The 19,188-nt window shown below is 42.2% G+C and overlaps 1 protein-coding gene across 4 annotated transcripts in view; it reads left to right on the top strand.

Annotated features, from left to right (window-relative positions):
* The window catches only part of cacnb2a (calcium channel, voltage-dependent, beta 2a), a 48,470-nt gene extending 29,326 nt beyond the window's left edge, over positions 1-19,144 (top strand). For 2 of the 4 annotated variants that reach the window (XM_028433073.1, XM_028433074.1), the window contains exons 2-13: positions 3,348-3,467; positions 8,202-8,324; positions 8,451-8,587; positions 8,676-8,752; positions 8,980-9,113; positions 11,024-11,104; positions 11,187-11,245; positions 12,293-12,402; positions 13,866-14,017; positions 14,607-14,702; positions 15,095-15,277; positions 15,900-16,640. In XM_028433073.1, the coding sequence (XP_028288874.1) occupies positions 3,348-3,467; positions 8,202-8,324; positions 8,451-8,587; positions 8,676-8,752; positions 8,980-9,113; positions 11,024-11,104; positions 11,187-11,245; positions 12,293-12,402; positions 13,866-14,017; positions 14,607-14,702; positions 15,095-15,277; positions 15,900-16,640 (2,013 nt within the window). Of the gene's footprint in view, positions 1-3,347; positions 3,468-8,201; positions 8,325-8,450; positions 8,588-8,675; positions 8,753-8,979; positions 9,114-9,313; positions 9,334-11,023; positions 11,105-11,186; positions 11,246-12,292; positions 12,403-13,865; positions 14,018-14,606; positions 14,703-15,094; positions 15,278-15,899 lie in introns of all 4 variants that reach the window. The other 2 variants (XM_028433072.1, XM_028433071.1) reach the window with 2 other exon arrangements.
* Positions 19,145-19,188: the final 44 nt, after the last annotated feature.

Raw genomic sequence — 19,188 nt, 5'->3', positions numbered from 1 at the left:
AAATCAAAAATATGAGAAACCCTATTGTGCATTTGAATTCACTATCAATTAAAAATATCTTTGTGTGTCTTGCCACTTTAGTTTCCAAAGCGGTTGCTAAACTGGTTGATAAAAATAAAAAAACAATTTTGGCTAGGAACTAAGGCAAGAATAGATGTGTGAATAATGAGCTTAATAATGCATGCTGTCCTGATTTTTGAGTCTGATTATCTTTTCCAGAAAGGGGAAAACAAACGTGTCTGTGTGTGTTTTATTGTAATATTTTTTTAAAGCACTGAAACTGTATGCGCAGTTGACAGATGAACAGTATCTGCAGTATAGCACATGCACTGCCCAGCACTGATCACTGCAGAGACACGATGAGCAGATGGATTAACTGCGAGGGGTAACTGAATGAGGGGAGTGACAGAGAAAGAGGGGAAGGAGGGGAGGGTTGAGACGGAGATGGAGAGGCAGAATCACTGGAGTAGCACGGGGAGCTTGTGAAAGGGAGTGAGCAGGACAAACACTGACAGGCTCAGACACAGAGAGTGAGAAAGGGAGAGCCTGCAGCCCCTTAAAGGCAGCAGCAGCAGCAGCTTCATTAGCATCCGTAGGAGAGTCCATCACATGCAGCCACACTGGGACACACGTAGATAAAACTGCTGTTACCCATCGTTTGTGGAGCGCGCAGAGAGTCTACAGCAGAGGAGGCTGGAGCTGGAAGGAGATGTTGAGCTACCACCTGACTCATACCAGGACTGGGAAGTAAAGCCTCAGCACCTGCAGCGGCAGACTGGGCACTCTGACTATCAAGGAGACTGGGGCAGACGAAGAGAGAGCTGCTAAGATTATGCGCGGGGCAGAGAGCTCCTGTGGATTCCCCATCCTTGGCAACAGCAGCAGCAGCACAGGGAGCAGGAGCTGTGGCTCTACAGACAGCAGCAGAGCTAGCTGGAGCTGCAGCAAAACAAGGAGCTCTGACTCTAAAAGCAAATTATTTATCTAGAGATGAAGGTAGCATTTACAGACAGTGTTGAATGTACCTGTAGGACGAGCAGTGACAGCAGCTGCGACGCTGGTGCGAAGGTGACCACAGCAGTGCAGTTAAGTGTAGTTGTAGTGGTAGCAGGGGGGGGCAGTGGCTCAGGACACTGAATGACCAGTGTGGCTGATGAAGGCCACCTGGATCCGCTTGCTGAAACGAGCCAAAGGAGGTCGTGTCAAGAACTCCGATGCCTGTGTAAGAGGATTTTTTGAGTTTGTTTACATCATTAAAATGTTGTTTTTTTGCATGCACTTGTGTCTTGCACCCGTGTTTTCCATAGTTTCTATTGTAAGTCCATAAAGCTGGGGTGATTGTGGTGTGGTAGAGTATTGTGTGGTAATGATGAAAAGCTGGGTGTTGTTATCAGTTATGGCTGTCAGATTCTGGGCAGAGCTCCATATTACCTCCCTCTGACCCACTGGGACAGCGTTCTCTATCATTACACATCTTCAACTGAAACCTGATGGAATATTCATTCCAGGTCAGGTATGTCCACCTGCACTTTTTTAAGGCCAAATGCAGCTTGTAACACAGAGGCTAATGGGCAGTAAATACCTAATTTAGGATATTTATATCCTCATTAGTAAGTGCTGCATATTTATGTTGAGCAGCACTTGAAGAATACCGAAGATACTGTAGTTGTTTGTTGATGTTTTGAAACACCTCTGGGGGTTTGAAAATAATCATGAGCACACATGAGTGACAGAAACAGCAAGCCATGGATAGTTAATGAGCTTGCTTTCAAATGAGGTATTCATCTCAGGTACAAAGTGAGGAGGATGAGAGATACAGAGGCGATTGATGAGCAGCAGGGCTTTGTGTAAGATGGAGGACATAAATATGTATAACCTTGTATTATGTACCGTAACAACACTTGTGTTATCTCTATACATAAGTCAGGCAGTGTAAGTGGAGAGGAAGGAGAGGTATGATCCTTCTTTGTATGAATGTGATGGCTGGGTAATTCTAATCAGGCACAGAGTGAGGGAAGCTATTTTTAACTCAGACAGCAGAGTGCAATGGTGCAGTGGGATGAATGAAAGACCTTGTGTGGGCGGCATAGTAGTGTGCAGGTAAGGATAAGATTTACGCTGTCTTGACTGTGTTAAAAGCCCCTGTTTTATTTCTGTTCAGCATCCTTATTATTAATTATTGCCTGATTGAGGTGTGCCACCAGTTTTATTCACTCTATTGTTATTGTACAATAAAAGTCGTTGAAATATTGATATTAAATCCAACATCCTCAAATTTCTAAAACCTTTTTCTCTCATTTAAGCTTGTTTATGAGCAAATGCCAAAATGGAGGAGCAAGCCAGTCGAAAGCTGTGGCCAAAGTTGAATTTAATTTACCATCCTAATTGTTTTTGTACTTATATGTATTTCCAAAATACATGTTTTTGGGTCATAAATAAGGTGTGCATTTTTTGGTTGCCATAGACTTGCTGTGTATGACATTAAATGGACACATTATATCCTGTCGATCTGTTATACAATTTACTCAGTCAGCCAGAAGACTGGACTGTTTCGTTTTAACTTCAGCTTAAAGCTAAATCTAATGGAGAGAGAGTGGTTTAAAAAGGTACCATTCAACCATCCAATCTACAGATATAGAAGTACCATGAAACCATTACATTGCCTATTTCAGCAATTATTCATGATGTGTTTATTTTTGTTCAGCAACACGACATATGTGATGTTAGCGTGTATGCAATGGTGTGCACTGATGCAGTGGGGTCTAGAGTGTGTGCCAGGTATTCTTCTTGTGTGTATTGGTATGTGCAAGTCTGCATGTTTATGAGTTAGAGCTGTCACAACCACATATCACACGGAGACATACCGGGACCTGGTGTTCTTCAACATATTCCCCAGTGTTTGTCACAGAGGGATCACAACAACTCTGCAGGCGAGCAGCTGAGAGAAACATAGAACTAAGGATAGACAAAGCGCTGCTGGTGATCTGATTGTAAAAAGACATTTAGTGCCCCATGGTTTCTCAGATTATTATTGGCTATATTTTCCAAACAGCACTTTTTTTTCTCGAAGAGCATTACAAGCATCCACATTTTTTAAGCACAGCCTTTGTGCTCATTACTTTGAGAAATGAACTGAGATACCATTGGTGATTAGACTTTAACTCTTCAGTCTGTATAGGTATATGATCACTTGTAAACAGCCTCTAAAGTTGAACATTTCTTTTAAAGAGAGAGGGTAATGAAAAGCACATCACGTTTTTATGTGATGTTGCAGAGTTAAAGTAAAACAGGTACAGCGGAGTTCATTGTGGTGTGTCTCTGAAGAGTTGCTGCTTGTGTCTTTGCAGGGTTCGGCCGACTCCTACACCAGCCGTCCATCAGACTCCGATGTGTCCCTGGAGGAGGATAAGGAGGCAGCGCGCAGAGAAGCAGAGCGACAGGCTCAGGCACAGCTTGACAAGGCAAAGGTTGGTACCCCAAACCCAGCAGCACTACAGTCACTTTGTCCAGTTCACCTCTGTGAAATTTTGGGCTCTTAGGAAAACAGTTTTTTGTCTTACATACTTTTGAAAGGACAATTTTCACATTAAGAGTGAAGTTGACCACCAGTGATGCTATGTGTGTCCCCCCACTTCATTTCACTGATTGATGTAGTAGTAGCAGTGAACCGTTAAATGTAGACAACTGCAAGCTAACAAACAATGGAGTACTACACAATTTAAAATATTGAAAACAAAAAAGAAATTAGCATATTTGATAGATGTCCACCTTCAAGAATGGTTTTTAAGGCTTAAGGTTAGAAATAGTTTTAAATTTAGGTAAGGCATTTGTGTAAGTTCAATCCTTAGGTTGTCTTGAGAAGCTGCCTCTCTTTTTGGTTTATTTTTAGCGTCTTTCTAGTCCCAAATTGTGATTTTATTTCATTTTTGTACTTGTACCGTTTTTAGTGGAGGGGGAAATGGGCTGTAGTTTTAGCAGAGGAAACTATATTGATCCAAGTTTTTGCATGAAATTGTCTTACTTTTGCCCTCATGTAAATTGTTTCTAACCTTATGTTTTTAGTGATCATGTGGTGCTTAGCAGGCTTTGCTGCTAGACTTACTAGTGGGTTATTCGAGCTGATTTCAGCTGGTTTCTCACATAAAGAAAGGGGCTGTTAGGGGCCAGTGATGTGAGAGGTTGGAGGCCTTAGAGGGCTCCGCGTCACTGTTTATCTGAGCCAAGCCTCGCCTGCTCCGCTCTGCTCTGGGCCACAATTAGCAGCATATAAACAAACACACACAAGACAGAGCAGGCTTGCCTTTGCGCGACAGGAATTGCAATCAGAGCCGGCTTCCACACAATCACTCAAATCGCTGGCACTGTTAAGATTTATGCCTTTGATCAGTGAAATAATGCTGCTATCTTCAGTGCACATTCTGTTTTCTTCCTGCTTTACAGCTCATTGGACAGCTCATAGTGTTCTATTTTTGCATATTAATTCAAGCAAAGGTCTGAAAAATGGGTTTATTGTCTTTCAGTGTGTGTTTAGTGTCTGTAACAGCTAGTTTGCTCATTAACTGTAAGCCCTAAGCCTTTGGCTATCCATCCATATGAGCAGACATTTTCCCCCTGCGCTGTGTCTTGGAGTAGCTTGTAGCTGGCAAAGACAGATCATTCCAGCAGATCTATGTTGTTATTTTCCAGAGTCACCCTCTCTGGTTCACTAATTAAAAAGATAAGTTGGCTTTATAGATAACCTGGCATAGATTACCCCCACTGGCATTTTACATGACAGATGACTAGTAAAAAAAAGCCTCTCTGTGTTCTGGCCACCAGAGAGAGCAGGCTGGGGTCAGAGGAAGTGCAGACTCTGTGACTGTGAGCCTCTGTGGGCAGTAATTCACTTCCCTTACATACCACTGATATTTGTAAGTGGTCAGGACAGGGTTGATGCCTGTAATGCTAATATTTCCATTGCCCTAATATACATCTTCATATTTCATCACACATAGTCAAGGCAAACATCATATGTGTATCTCTAATTTACCTTAAACAGACAAATAGCTAGATAAATGACAAATATAGTGAAAAAATCTACATTTTCCATCTCAAAATCACACTAAGGACCTCTAAAACCTTTGTTTAATATCCCTGACAGTAGTTGTTTAACACCTACCTTTGCAAACACCTACACTCAAATAGTAAATCTATGTTCACAGTAAAAAAAGCCTATATATAACTTAAATTAGAGTGTAATGGATATAGATTGCTTCATATCACGTGTGGTTGAGCGTTACCTGAGGCTCTACAAAAACCACCCACAGCAATGGATTCCTCGCCCTACGAAATGAGATGGACTTGTCTTTAGAAGGATGCAGCCTCTGTGCTACACTGTGTTACCGTGTCAAATATTTTGTTTACAGCTTGTTGCACTGCCCTCAAGTGATCAAAGAAAGGTTTAAATGTCATGAATAATGGGTGTTTCTTATATTTAGTGTTTTATATGATTTTAAATCAGGGAAGGGGTGCAATATGCTACAAGGGCTGCAATCACTAGTTGAAAGGTAGGATGAGGTAGTGGGGTAGTTCCTTGATTTTCCAATAATATAGATGACTTAATATAAAATCTTCCTGTCTTAGTTAATACAGCAGTGCAATATAGTTGTGCAACTTTGAATTATTGTACAAATCTATTAATTGTAGAAATATCTTGAATTAGTGAAGGTCATTTATAATAATACATTTTACAGGCTCTCAGAACAGCCTGGGGCCACAGAGCTGAGGAGAATTCGTTCGAAATCGATCCACAACATTCAAGGTGAAACAATGTGGGAATCTTGATTTATAGTATTGGCTTGTGTGTGTGCTGCTAATGGAGAGGCTGTGGCATGTTACATGGCAAATCAGCAACAGCAAGGGTAGGTGCTCACTCAATCAGTACAAGCACAGAGAGGACTGGGAGGTATTAGCTAATGAAAAATACATGGTGCGATGTGATATTGTGACGAGCCTCGTGGGTTGTTAATTGGCTGTGGTCCACAGCCTCACAGGGATCCCAGATACTGACAGAGCTTCTCTTGAGTTGGTTATCTTCTGGGTTTGCCTCCTTCCTCTCCTTAGCTTTCCTCAGCCCTATTTTCTCCATTTCCCTCTTGTTTCCGCCCTCCTCCTCCTATCCTTGCTTCTTACCCTCTGTCCTTCTCCCTCACTCGGTGCAGTCAATATGGCATCTGTAATGAAGGCCTCTGTTATGCAACAGAGCAGTATGGGCTCAGTCAGGAGATGACAGATACAGCAGTGTAAAGGTGCCATTATGTACAGATCCTGCTATCACCTGTGATTCAAGGTGGCATGTTAGGACATGTATGTGCGAACGATTGCCCACAGGTCTGTAAAATGCTATTAGGAATGCTCCACCTGACAGCTGGCCATGATGGATAAAGGCGAGTAGAGCAGCTGGGAGGGAGGAAAGAGCAGGCAGCAGTCAATGACGCAACTGAGAGAGAGCACACATGTATACGTACACTAATGGACCTCATACCTTCATGCAGCCATGTGACTCATACATGCAAACGCCAAGGACTCTCTGTCCTCTGCAGGTCCCGATACTGCACACACTGAAGTGGATGATCTCCTCGTGGAGATACACACACCAGCTCAAGAACATCATGTATTTATATGAATATGAATATTTACATTGCTGTCTGCACAAGAAAATAATTCCAGGGGCTTTTAGAATGATTTCCATAATCCCTCATGAAGTTCATTTCACACCTGTTGTGTTTCAGGGGACCATTGTAGTGAACAATGAGCAAGCCGTTCCTCAAGCCATGTGATAAATAACACTTAATATTGAGGTTCACTGAGCATTGCTGCCTGTTTGAAAGTGTACAGAGGGGACACAGCGTAAGAAACATTTTTAGTTAAGTTGAAGAATGCAAAAACTAGCCAAAATGTCTTGGTGTTGATGTTGCAGCCATCTTCCCCCACATGGTTGAAACATATTGTGCATTTTCTTGTGCACTTTCTGCTTCTGTTCTGGAAATCATCTCAGTCTATTGGTTCATTTTATTTTGTGTTGCTCAGAGAAGGATTGTAGGACGAGCATGATGAATCCAGCTGCAAAAGGCCAGATTTGAGTACACTTTGAAAACATTTTTTTAAATTCCAGCTCGGTTATGGCATCAAATCTCTAATCTAGTGGGTTCGGTTTGGCTCCTAGCTGAATATCACACACCCCCTTTGCTCATGTTGCTCTCTTTCATCTGCAGGTAAATATTGAGCATACAAGTATTCACTGGGAGATTACTCTAAGCTACATCCCTCTGCATTCATTTTGGCTTTTCTGTTGACTTCTGTCATGCCTGTCACTCTGTCAAAGGCAGAGAAAATATAATCTGGTTGAGGGCATGACCATGTTGCCAACTGATGTGGCCACCGCCGCCAGACTGGCTCCAAGATTATGTCCAAAAGCATTTTATGTAATTCTTAAAGGGATGTGCATCTTAATAGGATATTTTAGCCTTACAGCGCAAATCCACAAATAAGTTTAGTGTCTGCCAGAATACTGTTTTTCACAATGTGTCCCTGTTAAATCTTATTCAGGTTTGTTTGTTTGTTTCCATTTATTTGTCTCATCATTTATTTTAGAAATTTCTAGAAATATTTGTCACTGTAGGCTGTAGACAGACTAAGCTACTGTTACAAGTGGACAGTCAGCAGTGTAAGGCGCTTATATCAGCCTGCACAGGAAACATTTCATTAGCATTATGCATTTTTCTCAGTGACTGATGTTGTTCCCAAAGAGGAAGGGCAGCAGTGATCGGATAGGAAGGTCAGTATTGATTTCGCCATTGTAAAGATTGTCGTATTGATTTATGAACCATTTACACAAGTGCTGTTTGTGCTGGTTGTGGGTGAGTGGAAGACAAGGCAGTGTTGAGGCAGTGGCTGCTACAGATACTATCATGTTGCCCATGTCTGAGTTGTAACAGGTCAGTGCTGTTGTGTGTAGCAGGGAAACAAATCATTTGTGAAGAGAAGACTAAAGTACGTCTGGATGAGTCAGAGCCTGCTTGTATTCCTCACCCTGGGTTATTTTTACACTTTGTATGAAGACAAGAAGCACAGCTGACCAGCAGAAGTGCACAAAAATGATTAGAATTTAAACTTCAGTCAGACATTTTCATGTATGTCCAACCTTTGTTCCTCCTGTGTAGACCAAACCAGTTGCATTTGCTGTCCGCACAAATGTCAGCTACAGCCCAAGTCATGATGACGATGTCCCGGTGCCAGGCATGGCCATCTCCTTTGAGGCTAAAGACTTCCTCCATGTCAAAGAGGTGAGCGGCTAACTCTGCAATTACAAGATGATACTCAGGATAATAATGGTCAGGGAAATGATGTTGACAATTAGCAGAGGAGGTCGAGGAGGATGCTCAAGATAACTCTTGAATTCTGTCGTGTAGAAATTCAACAATGACTGGTGGATAGGACGCCTGGTGAAAGAAGGCTGTGAAATCGGGTTCATCCCCAGTCCTGTGAAGATTGAAAACACTCGTATCCTTCAGGAGCAGAGAGCCAAACAGGGCAAGTTCCATTCCAGGTAAAAAGGGAATTCTCTGCACCTCCAATCTTTGCTTTGATTATATTTAATTTATATAGACTTCACACATCTGAATCTGTCGTTTCAGTAAACTGGGAGCAAACTCATCATCTAGTTTAGGTGAAGTGGTTACTAACTCACGGAAATCTACTCCTCCTTCGTCTGGTAAGTAGCTTCACATCAAATTTACTTCATCTCATTTTTATGTAACAGGTGTTTTGGCTTTATTCCATTAACCAGTGAAAGCTAAGGTAAAATAGACTTCAAGTTTTTCAATCTTGCATTTTTTTTGTGGTACTGTTAATGTGAAACATACCCCGATGTCTGTGACATCCTGTGTTCACCCGTGTTCACTCCTGTGTGACGATGCTCCTGTCTGTCTGTGTGGGTAGCCATTGACATAGACGCCACAGGCTTAGACCCCGAGGACAATGAGCTTCCAGTCAACCTGCGCTCCCCTAAAGCCAGTCCAAACAATGTCATGTCACCCCTAGCAAAAGAGAAAAGAATGCCCTTCTTTAAGAAGGTAAACTCTGGCCTACCCCACCCTCTCCTCTTCTCTGTTCGTCTGCACGACTCTGACTCAAATGCCCATGGCTGCTCGGCCTCACTCAGCACCTGTCCTCTTTGTCTACACCACCGTCATGGTTCCTGAGCGCGCACGCCACTATCTGCATGCATGCCTGTTCTGAACCTGTCTCTCTTTCCTCTTCCGTCTCACCACAGCTAAGCAGAAGCAGAAGTCGGTAAGTTTTGTTGTGAGGTGCGCAGGCACAGCAGTGTCAGGGGATGACCTCTGTTTATGTTTCTTGAGCTTATATTTTTCTCTGTACTGACCTCTTACCCTACAATCGTCCCCTGCTAACCTCTGTGTTGTGATTGTTTATATGTTTGTATGTGAACTTGTAATCCTGATTCAGTGAGACCTCAGTGTGAAACAGCTTCGAATTGTGATTAGATATAATTATTTTCACTGAGAAGTGAAATTAATGCTATATCTTCCATTTTTATCAAGTTGGATGAGAGTTGGCATAAAAACAGGGACACAGCTTGTCTGGCCTTTTTAAAGATAACCAAATAGTCTGCACACATGACTCAATAAATGATGACTTTGTGTGCGCTTCAGTTTTTATATAGATGGATTCAACAACACCTGATGTGCTAATTTGTGGTTGTAGGCAGTTTTTTGTCCTTTGGAGAGAGCTAAGTTAGGTGTAAGTGTATTTCCAGCCTTTTCTATATGCTAACCAGTGACGGAGATGAAGAGTTGACTCAGTAAGAACCCAACGTGCATTTCTTCAGTTGTCAAACTCTGTTGGTCGTGGTTCACTGACCACAAAGTTGACTGTGTCTGCTAAAGTATTTTAGCAGTTCCTCACTGTTCATTATTACACTCATGTTAGTCAGCAGTAGTGGGCATCAGTTCCCACAACATCCCTAGGGAAGTTCAGTGATGACAGCAAATGTTAAAAGAGAATGTTTCAGAGTGGATAGATGGGTAAGAGGGGGTATTAGACTGCAACAAAAATATCTACATAAATATACTGAAACACTTATTATAAAGACAACAGACTGAGGCAGCAGCTTCAACATTGAGACAAGTATAGGGTAAGAAAAAAAGACTGTGGGTGATATGATCAACAGTTTCTGCTTCCCAGAGATTCAGACATTTAGAGGAGTTACAGTTTGAATATGGCGCCAAGAAACAACCTAACTGAAAAAGATGCTATAGTGTTTCAAAACATGTTATTTTGGCCTCCTAGTGAGATCATTTGGATATTTTTATAAACGACTTACCAGACAAAATAACAACATACACAACATGTGATTCTGTTTCCACTGATATCAGCTATAGAAACAAGAACATCTGTAATCCTAAATACAAAAAGTCTTTCCCTGTGTATTTGAAATGGGAAATGCTTTAAAAAGTCTATATCACATCCAACAGTTGAATCTGCTTCATAAGGCCAGAAACTTTAATAAATATAAATGCTGATTTAAAACAGGCTGTTCCACAATCTGAGCTCCCACTTTGACCCTCGACAGTGATCAAGTTCTTCTAACAGTGCCCTGATCCTCCTCCTCTGTTTTTCAGTTGTAGCTTCTGTTGGTCTACTGTTCTCTAACTAACCTTTCCTATCATTTTGTTTTTCTTTTTACTCTGTGACATCAGAACCATGAGACGACATGAAATATAGTTGTTTTACCATAGCTTACCTTTAAAATCTTAACAACCTGGTGACATTAACATCTATAATAAATTAAAGCTTGCTTGTGTTTTAACAGGCCAGCTGAGACATCCGTTTCATGGTTCATGCTGTCCTGTGCTTTTAAATTGTCCTGCTTGTTGTCGTTCCAACCCTTCAAGTGATTTGTGGTCTGAGCCTTTACTTCGTCTCCATAAATGTGAAACTGTTTTTCTTCTCCTCTTTAAAGACGGAACACATTCCTCCGTACGACGTTGTGCCTTCCATGCGACCCGTGGTTCTGGTTGGACCGTCACTGAAGGGCTACGAGGTGCTTCAACATTTCAAACAAAACACTGACTTTTTTTACCGTCACATGTGGTGTCTGTAACTGTTTTCTCACCCGTCCACAGGTGACCGACATGATGCAAAAAGCCCTGTTTGACTTTTTGAAACACAGATTTGAGGGAAGGTAAGTCTCCCTGTGACCTTTTAAAATACAAGCTCTCATCCCGCTTCCTTCCTCATTCTTCTCTTCTCTGAGTCTATATGCTGGTATTTATCTGTCCCCCGAGGTTAGCTGAGGGAGTGTGTAACAAGTTTGTTTGGCCTGGAGATGTGTGCTGCAGCTTTAAATAGGCCCTCTCCATGTCCTTAATAGGCCATAGTGGGTCCTAGAGCTGAACAAGGTTCTCCTAACTGAGTGCTGAGTCCATCCTCTTATCCATAGTAGCAAGGCCATGAAGTTACACAACACCAAGATCCACACAAACCTTCAGCAGCTGCAGAGAATAGTTTGTTTTAATCTGTTGATTTTTCAAATCAATTTATGCCCAACGGTAATTCTCTGGCTATGATCTGCCTTTTGTCCTTGGTTTATTAATTTCATGAAATGTGTGTCTTACGTGGCTTAAAATAAAAACCATAATGAATCATATTCTATAAAAACCTACCTATAAATACCTTCCCCACTAAAATATATCTTTAGTTTTTACAAAAGAGTTTCTCAGGCCCAGTAAGACATAGCATGTGCCGATTAAAAGGTGGGATACGTATTATTCAGGTTTTTAGGAGCATATAGGAGCATGTATGTATTGGACTAAGGATTTTCGCAGCAGTTTGTGACAAACAACGCTTCTTACATGCTTAGTCTTAGTTTCTTATTAGTCAGCTGTGTTTGTACACAAATCAATCTGCCATCAGTTTCCAGGCTGAGACAGGCACATGTGTCCAAAGGAAGAACCGATGTCTGCAAATATCACAGGACCAACCTTTTCAGGAATGTGAAGCACAGCTGTATGTACACAGGAATTCTAGTGAAATATTTACTATCATCAGCCATGTAATGGGCTTAGTTGGTAGGTTGCCTAAACAGAACCTAAATATTGTGTGCTGTTAACCTTTATGTTTCTGTATGTGTCGCTGTGAAATGAAAAGAGAATGGAAACCGTGGATGTGCCCAAGCAACATGCAACATATTATCTGACCAACCAATTACTTCTCTTGTCTTTTTTCTCAGAATATCAATAACCCGCGTCACAGCGGATATCTCTCTTGCCAAGCGCTCCGTCCTGAACAACCCCAGCAAGCACGCCATCATTGAGCGCTCCAACACACGCTCTAACTTGGGTAGGTTTTGTTTGTAATCTCCACGATGCCTGGGAACATCTGGTGTTTTGATTCATAATGCTTTCAAGGAGACCAGCTAACGTGGAAAAGGAAGGAAACGATTAAAGAAACTCTTGACAATGGCAATGATAACTCCCAACTGCCCTGAGTGGGTTTTGCTGCTTTCTTTTGTTGGGAATGAAAGATAGAGCATAAAAAAAACCCGATAACGAGTTCAAGAACCGACTCTGATTTGACTTAGGCTGATTGGGGTTTAGATCTGATTAGAACAAAACAGATTCCTGAGTCGAATGATGGTGACAAGGCTTATCTCTGCTATGTATCACCATAAGCATCAGTCAGCAGCCCCAGCAGAGGAAGAAGTCCCCAGACAAGTGCATACAGGGGGCAAAACATGTATTACATGTCAGAGCGCAGAAAGCCACCTCACCATGGCTAGATAATTAGTCTCAGTAAAACCACCACCTCTGCTGTCTGCTTAAATAAGACGTTAAGACTGAGACACATTAGAGTGCATTATTAATTCATTTAAAAATCCACATTAACTGTGTCTGGGATCTAAAAATCCCCCATTCCTGCTAACAATCACCACATGTTTTGCCCTTGTTTTCTGTAAATTCCTTTAATAAAAAGTGACATATATGAAATGATTTCAGGAAAATGTTGGTTCTGGGTATTAAAGTGAAATTATCTCACCCATCTGGCATATTTCAGCAGGAAAGTGAGCTGTTAGTTAGGAATGTTTTCATGTTATCAGTTTACTTCAGACTTTGTCGTGACTGGGAGTCATGAAGCTTGGCTGTGATTTTTCTCCGACTGGGACTCGTGCCTTTTTTTTTTCTGTGATTTGTAGGATTGTTTTTGCAGGCGCGTCGTCATCTGTTTGAGTGGGGGCTGTGTGATGTAACAGTCAGTATTTGTTAGAGGTAACATAATGTAGCTTGCCAGGCCTCTCCGAGCTATTAGTCTCTAAAGCCTTGTCCCTAAAGTCATGATGTTTTGAATATTTAAGTCTCTTTGAGGCAGAGACGGGAGCCGAGTGCCAAATCAATGATGCAATGCAGTCACATTTTTAAAGACATATCATTGATGAACTCACAAAGAAACAGCGGAGGTAGTTGTGCCTCTGACATAAAACTGTATTTAAGAACATTTAATTGGTATTTTTTTTTTTACCCATAGGAGCATCATGGTGGAATATCTCAGCAAGCCATCGAGATTTACATACACAGTACAAGTAGTTAATGTCCAAGAGTTTAAATCGAGTAATAGTTGTTATATAAATTATTACAAAAGGAGCTACTGGTGACCTAAGACCCATTTTTAACTACACACAGAAACATTTTGTGCAAATGCTAAGTGGTCATATTTAAACGTTTACAAAAAATAATTGTAATGAATAATCATTAATGAAAGTGCAAGAAAATGGAGCAGTAAGTCAGGACGTCTGTTTCTCCCCTCAGCTGAAGTCCAGAGTGAGATCGAGCGAATTTTCGAACTGGCTCGGACGTTACAGCTGGTGGTTCTGGACGCAGACACCATCAACCACCCATCACAGCTTGGGAAGACATCTCTTGCCCCCATTATAGTCTACGTCAAGATCACCTCTCCCAAGGTGAGAAAACTGAGACTGTTTTGCAATCAGTGAAATAAATGGTACAGTATGTATTACAAAATGAGAACAGGATGACAAAGGAACACAGCAATGTTCCCTCTACTTCTGAAGTGTTAGTCAGCTCCACTAGTTTATTTGTGTCTGGCTCGTTGCTGTGTCTTGTCACTGCTCGTATTGTCTCCCTGTAACTGAGCTGCTCCCTGGCTGTGATTTTAAATCCAGCCTGTCAGACGTGACCGCTCGTTTTAGAGCGAGGAAATGCGTGAGAGGACTGATTCATTGCTCTGACCTTCAGCAGAAAGGCTCATGATTCAGTGATCAATAAAAAAAACACACAAAGCATTTGTATAACGCAGAAGGTGGGAGAAGGCATGGCTAAGGAGGTATGAGATGCACGCTTGAAATCAGAGTGGCAGCAAAGTGTATCGCTCTCTGAGGGGAATAAAATAAACTGCATTATTTTCCCTGTCTATTTCACTTTCAATTTAGAGCTAACATTCACAGATGTGAATATTGTCCACACAAAGCCTTAACTTAGTTTTGTCAGAAATGACTGACCTTGTTGCCTTCTGTCCTCATTTGCCTTCAGGTGCTGCAGCGGCTCATCAAGTCCAGAGGCAAGTCTCAGGCCAAACACCTCAACGTCCAGATGGTGGCCGCCGACAAGCTGGCTCAGTGCCCTCCTGTGAGTCTGCACAGTGTTTGAATGAACCTGGAGTTATGTCCTTTTTGGCTCCGGGTTTTAGTTTTGTGCATATGTGAAGTCAGATTTTTTTTTTTTAAGCTTTATAATTGCTGCCAGTTCTATTTCCGTTGCTCTGTAATCTGCTTGGTTATTATTTTAGAAAATGAAGCAAGCACTCCAGGCTTGTGAAACTGCAGACTTAATTTAATTCAGATCGCAGTTGAGTATCTTGAGGGAATTACAATCCAAGATTTTCTCAGAATTAATTCCTAATGCTATTTTAGTGTCTAATTCAGAGGGATGTCTCTGACACATCTATGATATTTTGTATGATGCTCTTTTGCTTTTTTTCTTCTTGACCATGTAATGTCTCTCCATCTCACCTTTCTTAGGAGATGTTTGACATCATCCTTGATGAAAACCAGTTGGAGGATGCTTGTGAGCATATGGCGGATTACCTGGAGGCCTACTGGAAAAGCACTCACCCCAGCAGCTGCAACCCCCCAAACCCTCAGCTAACCAAGCTGCCCACAGCTACGCTGCCCTCCAGCCAGGCACCGGTCTCCGATGTGCAGGTACAGGAAGAAGTGTTAGAAAGGGAGAGGTGAAGGAAACACAATCTAAAGATGTATTTTATTTTACTTTGAATATAAACGCTGTTTGATGGATTGCTGTTAAACAGATGTAGAAAGTCTTCAAGATCAAGGTGGTGTGTGTTGCATAAACTTTGTTTCACATTCGCCAAATGCGTTTGTCTTTCTTAAAGGCGTCAGCTTTCCGTAGCAGTCATGTTATGGAAGTATTTGTTGATTTAGAGTGACCAACACCAGTGTGTGCAGTTTGTAAATACTCACTTCTACACTTTCTCCATCCACTGCCGTCACAATGGGAAATGTAAGACTGAGAATGAGGAAGGCGCAGATATTGATGAGGAGCAGGAGTGAGCTTGACATGTATTTGATGGTGTGGTAAGTGCGACGGAGGCTGAAACTGAGGAGTGCAGCTTGCTTCTTGAATTCTTACTCCAGGAACCAATGTGACAAGCAAGCGTGTGTGTTCAAGTGTGGCATTTCATGCTGTGAGTTTCAGTTGTTATGTGGAATAGACGGACACAGTTTGTGTGTGTTTGCAGTGGTGTTTTCATGTTTTCCTGCCTTTTGCCATTATTCTGACTGATGTGTGTCCCTCTCATCTCAGTGCAACAGTACAGAGCAGAAAGGAGATAAAGCATTAGTGGAGAGGAAAAGCTCCAGAGAGGATTACCAGCACCATCACCACCACCATCATCACCACCACCAGAGCGTGGACCAGGCCGATGGGGATGCAGAAGCTGAGGAAGAGGGCAATGAGGAGGAGAGGCCACTCAGGACAGAATCTTCAAGGAGAGCCCAGCACATCCACCACCGGTCGTCGTCCACCAGGACTGAGCAACACAACCACCATCACCACCACCACCACCACAGCAACAGGGCCAGGGGTCTATCCCGGCAGGAGACTTTGGACTCTGAGACCCCCGAGAGTCGAGAGAGCAAAGAGAGCCGAGAGAGCAAAGACTCTGCCTATATCGAGCCACGCACTCAGCTCCTCCGCCAGGAAGAGGAGGTGGATGACGAGGAGGATCTAGGGGAGGGGCACCCCCAGCAGCAACAGCGCTACGAGCCACTGCCCCACCGGGACCACAACCACCATCACCACCACCACCATCATCGCAGTGGGGCGGATGAAGCCGGCCACAGCATGGGACACCACCGCTCTAAGGAGCGGGAGCAGGACCATAATGAGCGGAACAAGCAGCGCTCACACCACCACCACCGGCCGACACGTGACCACCACCACTACTATGACCGAGACAGAGAGAGGGACCGAGAGGGGGAGGTGGCTCCCAAAAAGAGGGGCGAGGCAGGGGAATGGGCCAGAGACTCGTACATCCACCAGTGACAGAGCAAACCCCTCGCCCGGACTCTCCATTCTGTCCTCCCATCGTGCTGCTACACCCTGAAACCACAGCATCCTATTTATGTACACTTCTTTGTAAATGCCGTTGCATCTTTTCTCAATGGCAGGATTTTGATTACTTAGATACAAATATAAATATAGAAGTATATGTATGTGTGTATCTATGCATAGACGTTGTTTATGTGTGGATATGCATGAATATTCTCAGATATGCATATTTTAAACCTGTGTTTGATAAAGCATGACACAAAAGCAGAATTTTTTTCTGTACTGAGCTGTGCTTTCTGTGATTAGCATTTTTTTTATTGTTTCTATTATTGTTATTAATTTTTAATTGCTTGCTACCACTTGAATATTTTTGTTCCTTCAGACTACTGCGAGGGTTGACTGCAGGGGTTCACCGACCAACATAGTTTGATGCTGTATTTGCAGAATCGTTGGGCAATTTGGGAAATTTGCTGGCTTTTTAGATACACTCAGATAAAGCTATTGTAACAGTTTGGAGTGTAATGTTCAGTTTTTGTTCAAACTGAGAATTTCTGTCTCATTAATACTGTGTTTCTATTGTTTTCTTTCAGACTGCAGCCTTGTTGTTCTAACTAAAACTGAATATTACAGTCTTTGTGATTTGGTGCAGGACTGTTGAGCAATACCACTTTCATATCTGTGTGATACATATAAGGACAACAGCCAGCAGCAGGTTAGCTAAGCTTGGCACAAAGATCGTAGCAAAGCCCCGCACACTTACTGTCAATGTTTACTAAGTCTTCAAGTCACCCAGAGGGTTTGCATTAATAGAAGTGAATAGTGCTAAACGACTAAAATGATTTACACAATGGACTTTCACTGTAACACTGTGTAACACACACAGACATCAGACGAGGTAGCAGCCATGCTGGTGTATGTTAAACATCTCCCTTATTACCATGTTTTGCTTGTTTAAGCTGTACAAAAACCTAAATATGACCTGAAGATAGTGTTAAGCTTAGTGGCTGCTGGCTTCATCTTTAACAGACACAAACTGTGTTAGTGGTAATGACTTGACTTCCAGCAAGAACACTAGTTAGTGTGCAGGATTTCCCAAAGTGTCGGACTGCTCCTTTACTTTAATGATCATTTCCTGCTCAGCTCCTTTTGTATTCTGCGTACCTGTCAGACGTTTGGTTTCAGCATATTTATGCCTCCTGCGAGGCGCACCTTAGTCTTGCCTTACAAGACAAACGAGTACAGTAACTTCCTCTTACATGCAGTACTGTTGTTTGTATGGGTCCAGAAACATTTTATAACATTGGTACACCCTTTATTCTGCACTTCCACTGGTTCTCATTGGGTTCAAGTGGAAGCAATTTGATATGAGACATCTTAACCAAAACTCCATCGCTGTTCTTTAAGTCCGGCCCCTCTCTTTCTAATGAATGTTGTTGATCTCCCACTTCTTAGTACACAGAATGTTAATTTTAGGAGATTTTGTTCAGTTCATGTTCTTCACTAAAAAAATTAAAGGATGCATTTGCAAAACGAATAACTCCACATGTTTAGCAGATCTATAAATGCAAGTTGTTTATCTGTCTGCCATCTGTTCGCCGTCCTGATTGAACACAGCATCTACTTACTGCAAAGCAGTGGAGTTCTTGGAGCCTCCACCTGCTCAGGAGTCAATGATATCAGGTTTTATTTCATGACACTAAATGTCTAAATAATTGATGTTATGTTTGAGTTGACACACCCTGGCCCTCCGTTTACACTCCATCCCCTCACAGTCTTTTTGTTTGTTTTTTTTGCCTGACATTTCTATGCTACATTGGTAGCACTACAGATTTTATAACAGTGTACATGTGTATGTACATAATGCATAAATATGAAGAATAAAGTTGCCAACAGAGGACTGACATGATGGGGAAAGGTTTTGATGTGTGCTCTTGTCAGGAGACCCGGATGAGAGGAGGGGAAGCAGCATCTAAAAATAGCCACCTGAAACTCCGCTGAAAAATTGAGGTAGACTCTCCGGCCTGCCTCCTGAGTCGTCATGACAACATCGACATGAATGACAACACTGAGGGGATGCATCTAAAATAGGAGGCTGCTCCTCCAAAACACAAAACAAGAGCTGCTTGCTGATTTGATCGGAGAATTTATTGCATGCAGCCATTTTAACCAGCCCTTCACATACAGTGAAATGTACACAGATGTAGAGTATTGGGAGGAGGGGGTGCAGACAGATGCGTGTGTGTGTGTGTGTTGATGGTATTCCCAGGAAGAGGGATTGAGCCGAGGTCACCGTGAAGGTCCTCAAAATGCTGCATGATGGAGAGTGGGCCAGATGTTTGTGCACTGCAGACACAAATGTATGAATTCCACAGGATGCAGATTTATCAGACAGTTTTTCTGAGTTCAATTTGCACTGAATAAACTAATGGTAACACTTTGCTTCAATATGCTGTATATAAGTATCAACTGTTCATGAAATCACTCACCGTCAAGCACAGGGTGATGATCAATATATTTAAAATAATGAGTGAAAAATTCAGAA

The sequence above is a fragment of the Parambassis ranga genome, chromosome 20 (assembly GCF_900634625.1).
Source record: "Parambassis ranga chromosome 20, fParRan2.1, whole genome shotgun sequence".
In the NCBI taxonomy this organism is placed as follows: domain Eukaryota; kingdom Metazoa; phylum Chordata; class Actinopteri; family Ambassidae; genus Parambassis; species Parambassis ranga.
This window is presented reverse-complemented; position numbering and strand designations above follow the sequence as displayed.